At 49.4% G+C, this 5,256-nt stretch overlaps 1 protein-coding gene across 4 annotated transcripts in view; it reads left to right on the plus strand.

Annotated features, from left to right (window-relative positions):
* Nucleotides 1-342: 342 nt before the first annotated feature.
* Nucleotides 343-5,256, plus strand: part of znf423 (zinc finger protein 423) — a 129,272-nt gene continuing 124,358 nt past the window's right edge. For all 4 annotated transcript variants that reach the window (XM_005752831.1, XM_005752832.1, XM_005752833.1 and 1 more), the window contains exon 1: nucleotides 343-1,409. In XM_005752831.1, coding sequence (XP_005752888.1) covers nucleotides 1,370-1,409 — 40 coding nt within the window. In that variant the 5' untranslated portion in view covers nucleotides 343-1,369. The remainder of the gene's footprint in view (nucleotides 1,410-5,256) is intronic.

Here is a 5,256-nt window from a genome sequence, read left to right on the forward strand (position 1 = left end):
AGCTTCGTGTAGGTGAAGTCAAAAACATCAGCACTGTCCTCAGCTGGCTAACATTTTATAATCAACATGTCAGAAGAACACTGCTGCAAAGTGATGTCGTCACGGCCTTGTTTCCTGTCACCTTGGTGACGTCACGCAGCCACCGGTACTGATTACCTCTCACGCTATTAGCCTCGGTTACTCGGTGCACCTCTTCCGCGCTTCAATCCAGCTCCGTCTCCTCCCTCTCGACTCTCAGAGCCCCCGGTGTAGTTGTGCCGCTCGGCCACAGCTGGGCGCTGTTGCCTAACTCTCTCCACGCCTCCTCTCTCTCTCCCCGTCAGCACAGCCTGCCTCTCTCCTGCCTCTCTGCCTCAGCCAACCCGGGCTGTGCCGAGCTGCTCCCTGCGGGATCAGAGCGCTCCCCCGCCGGGACCCTTCTCTCACATCCCCCTGCTGGGACGCGGCTACATTTCCAGCCAAGCACTGCCTGCCTTGGCTTTATTATGTGTGTCTGCGCCGCAGCCCCGCCAGCAGAGGCAGGCAGAGGAGGAGGAGGGAGACTGGTAGCCAGAGTCAGGACAAAGAAAAAGCAGGGAGACAGAGGCTAGCGAAGGGTTAGACTCATAGAAATACTGGGCTGCTGTTAACACCGCCGTTAGGACACTGGGAAATATTAACAGAAAGAAAGCGTGGGTTGTAAAAGCAGCATTCCCCGCGGGGTGGAGATGCAGGGGAAGAGCGCAATGTCCATGCCACCAGACCACCACTGCCTAGTGTAGACTATCAGGACGGAACGCAGAAGGCTGCTCGGTTCCTGGAGGGAAACGCAGAGCGAAATAGTTTCGATAAAGTCAAACAAAGCCCGTCGAAGACGAAGCGAGCGCTGGGGAAGAAGCCACGGTTCATTTCCAAAGCAATTTCCCAAACATTCTCACCACCTCCGGGGTTCCGCGCACCCGAAGGTTCCCGCTGTTACTTTTTCTCCCCTCTAAACAGCTCGGGACCTGCTCAGGTGTTTGCCTCGCGCGTGTGGGCGGCAGCTCGCGCCCTGGTCCGTCAGTGCGCTCGGGCTTCACCGGAGAAGGCGAAGCGAGAAGACGTTTAAAAGCCGCTGTCGGCGTCGCGGCAACGACGGGAAGTTCTCCCCCGTTTATTCTACAGGTTGCGCGAGCCCCGGCCACAGCGGAGGAAGAGCCTCGAAGCCCCCCCCCCACTCAGCCCCGGCGTGTTTGGACCAAGGGCCGCTTCGCTCTCAGAGACTGAAGCTGCCGCATTGCAACAGGCGGAGGAGCAGCGGCGGAGTGCGGAGGACGGACAGCCGGACCGTGTCCGCCTGTAACGGAACACAAACCAACTCAAGAACGAAGAACGCAGCCCCGGAGCAGAGATGTCGAGACGCAAACAGGCCAAACCTCGCTCCGTGAAAGGTAAGAAAGTGTGTACGGGCTACTTCATGTCCACGGGCACTGTGGAGGAGAGGAGACCGTGACCGAGATGCCTTCTGTTGGATCGTTTAGTCCGCGTGTAGTTTTGCGACACAGGCTCGGTTTGGATTTTGGTTTTTTAACTGCATGCAGCTGCTGGCTACGGCAGCGTTCAAGTGAATTTAACCGGAACCTTCCCATCAGCTGAATGTGCTCCGTTGGTTCTGACACAGTGTCCGGTCCACGCGATCGCTGGTCTGTTTCTGACAGTGGGATGTTGTGATTGGCTTGATTAATAATATGTAATTTAAAAAATCAGCTTGTCCTGAGATGCTGCTTTGTAATGATATATGTGACTGTTTGACCCAAATCAAATCACTCGGCCCCACTCTGCGTGTCCTCGGGGTCACTCGTGTTTATTTTCATTACTATAAAATTGGCTCAAGCAATTTTTTCTTGCACATTTTCTCTTCAAATGTTTCAAACTCCAACACCGTAAGAGAGAGAAAGTCCACGGTGGTGTGTGTGCGTTTGCACTGTTTTAAATAATAGCAGGCTTTACTGAGATGTTGAACAGATACTCAGGCAACATGTGAAGCTGGAATTCAGGGTTTGATTTTCTAAAAGTTTGCCAAAGTCTTTATTCTGTAAGATGGATTGAAAGAAAAAAATTCTTTCTTCATTTTGCAAGAGGAGGCCTCAGTTTCCCCATTATCATAAAAATGGTATTCATTGCTGTGCATGGGTGAGTGGGCATCGTGCATGGGGGCATGTGGTGTCCTTGGCCTCCGTGTTTCCTTTATGGGACCCAGATGGGCAACGGGATGAGCTGACCATGTGGTCGCCACCCCCTCCCCCATCTCCACCACCATGCAGGCCTTTCCTTTCTGGGACTGTCTAGGAAGCGAGTGGGTTTCTGACAGTGATTCGAACCGGGCGGTTAGTTTGATTAACAGCACGACTTTCACGGACAGATTCCAGCCTCTCCTACAGGTTCCCAGGATAAGCCGGTTTCATCGGAGGCAGCGTGAGATTAATTTGTCGATAGCAGGAGGGCCACACAGGATGTCCTGACAGAACGTGTGCTCGCTCGAGGGTTGTTTCTGATAATGTGGGTGATATGTACAGGGAAGAAAAACAAGCCTGCTGCTTGTCATTCCATCCAGGGGAGCAGGGTTTATGTTTGGAAGACGAGGTGATCGTCACTGTCCTCCAGATATCTACTCTGAAGCCTGTTTCGATTTTTAGTTGATGCTTGCGGCCCATCTCTGTCGCTATAATACAAATGGAACTGTTGAGGAATAACTACGCCTATCCAATAAAAATAATTGGATTTTGAATTTTATAAAGGAAGCTTTCCAAAAGTGAGGCTGGGTTTGACGTGTGCTTGTCTAGTATGCTGCATGAAAACACTGCATGTGTGGTTTCGGGTCTGCACCTCTGATTCCCAACTTGTCCACACATTGGATGATAACACCATTAAAACAGTTTGGAGAGATCATTCTGGCGTGGCAGGTTTTTATAATAAATTTCCTGTCACTTGTTGATATTTCTTGTCTTTACAGTAAATTGCACTGCATTAATCACTCTGTGAAACGTGGGTTGAATACGGCTGTAGTGTTGTTCATACTCGGCACAGTTGGCCAGCGACTACTGCTCCATCGTTGCATTGTGTGTGTGTGTGTGTTTGTATGCATCATGCACACGAAGGCTGTGTGTGTGTCGCTAAGGCAGCCTGGATAACCAGAGCTTAGCTTTAGTCAGGCAGCCAAGCGAAGCCGAGCAGAGCTGAGGCTGACGACCACCACAAAGGTAACACGGCCCTTGTACTGTAGCTCGCATAAGCACCGTGTGTTTTGCGTACTCAGTCATCTGTGTGTACATGCATGTTGCTATCTCCCCTCCACACCTTGCCCCACTGACAGCTTGGCAAGACCGGGCATTGGGGGAAAATGGAGAAAAGAGGAGGCGAAGGGTAAAAGGGAGGAAAGGTGTTTGGGGCCAGTGCAGTGGCACATAGCAGGTGAGCGGGCAAGAGGGAGGGAGTGATGGAGGCCAGGATGAGGTGAGCATCACCGGGGGATTATCTGTGTTTTCATGTTCTTCTGTCTTTCACCTGCTCACCCAACTCTGACTGGCTGGCTGGCTCTGACTGGGGTTACTGGCCAGCCAGGCATACCGAAACAGCAACAAGGAAGGACCAAATCCACCTTCTCCATCTCCTGCCAGCCACCTGGTGGCTGTGCAGGCCGATGGCTGATGAATCCATCTCTAGTTATCGTTTGTCAGAATTGATCTGAACAAGGAATCCTGACGGTTACCCATTAACCAATTAGGTTCCTGCTTTTTTCTTCAATTCTTCAATTCTTTATTTATTTGTCACATGTAGTTATAACTAGTACAACACACAGTGAAATGTTTTTTCCGGCTAAAAAGTACTCCCCCCCCCCCCGACTGTGCATCTTACTAAACTTATAATAAAAAAATATCTATATAAAAGTATAAAAATGTATAATATCGTGCAAAATATTACGCTGTAATAGTTAAGAGCTATAGTGTACGTATTTACATAAATACAGATGTATATGATAAAATACAAATAAAAATAAGGATAAAACTCAAAAGAAAATTATATACTGTGTATGGAATTGTCCATCATTTTTTCCTATTGACATTCTGACTGTTTCCTGCCTGCTGGTGACATGTTGTCAACACGTGGTTCAGACTGTTGTAAATATAACCAGGAAATTAATTTTATTGTGTTTTTATTTGCCGTTAAAATAATAAAGAAAACTTGGATCCGATTGCCATAAATAGGATTTGCTCACAGCTTTGCTTTTCATTGTACTTTGTAATGATAGGACATGCTTGTCACACGCACCCATATAATCAAACAGTAATATTGAAGACAACCAGTAAAACCAGTCCTCGTGTTCCTCTCTGATGTAACACAGCCACTGTGTTCTTGCTTGACCAGCGCAGCCTTCAAAGCGATTAGGCCTCGTTAGAAGTGAGGGGACTCGACTAATTGGAGTTTGTTAATTGAACGCGGACTAATGGTGTGACGACGGGCCGTGAAGCTCGCGGGGTGAGAGAAAAAGGAGGAAGAAATGAAAGAGAGCAGCTTTGCTCTTATCAAAATGTTATTTCAGTGGATTAATCCGTTTTTAATGTGTGTCTTTAGCGAGGCTGCAGAAATCTCCTCCTCTTCTTCTTCTCTGTCTGCTCCAGCAGCCTCGCTGTCCTATCTCTCCTCTTCCTCTCGCTCAGCTCTTAGCCCCTGGAGTCTCTCATGCATTATGTAGTGATGATTATTACTTAATTACACATTAATAAATCCGCTTCATTTGCAGGACATTAAACGGGAGTTGAGCGCATGTGACAGGGAGATGGAGGAGAGCGGGAAGATTGGAAGGGGTGGGGCAGGGGAGAGAAGCTCTTACTTTTGGTCTGTACAGAGCGTTGTTGCGGTTGGTCGAGCCAAAGCAGCGCTTTGACCGAGAGGGCGAGTAGTGAGGTCGGGCTCGGCGTTGGTGTGCGCCGAGCTAAGCTCTTCTAGGCGAATGACATCTTTTACGCCCCATCTCCTCCTTCTCGTTTTCGTCTGCCTTTCACCAGCGTGTAAACCGATCTTCCATCTAATAATTACTGCCTGTGTTCAGCTGAATGACATCATATTGACACTGTAGCTGGAAGTTATTGCTGGATCCTCCTCTTCTTTGGGCTGCCCCCTTCAGGGGTCGCCACAGTGACTCATCTGCCTCCCCAGCAGCTCTGCATGTCCACCACTGCAGCTCTGCATGTCCACCACTGCAGCTCTGCATGTCCTCCCCTGCAGCTCTGCATGTCC

Source organism: Pundamilia nyererei, unplaced genomic scaffold (genome assembly GCF_000239375.1).
Source record: "Pundamilia nyererei isolate P.nyererei 1_Seehausen unplaced genomic scaffold, PunNye1.0 scaffold00384, whole genome shotgun sequence".
In the NCBI taxonomy this organism is placed as follows: domain Eukaryota; kingdom Metazoa; phylum Chordata; class Actinopteri; order Cichliformes; family Cichlidae; genus Pundamilia; species Pundamilia nyererei.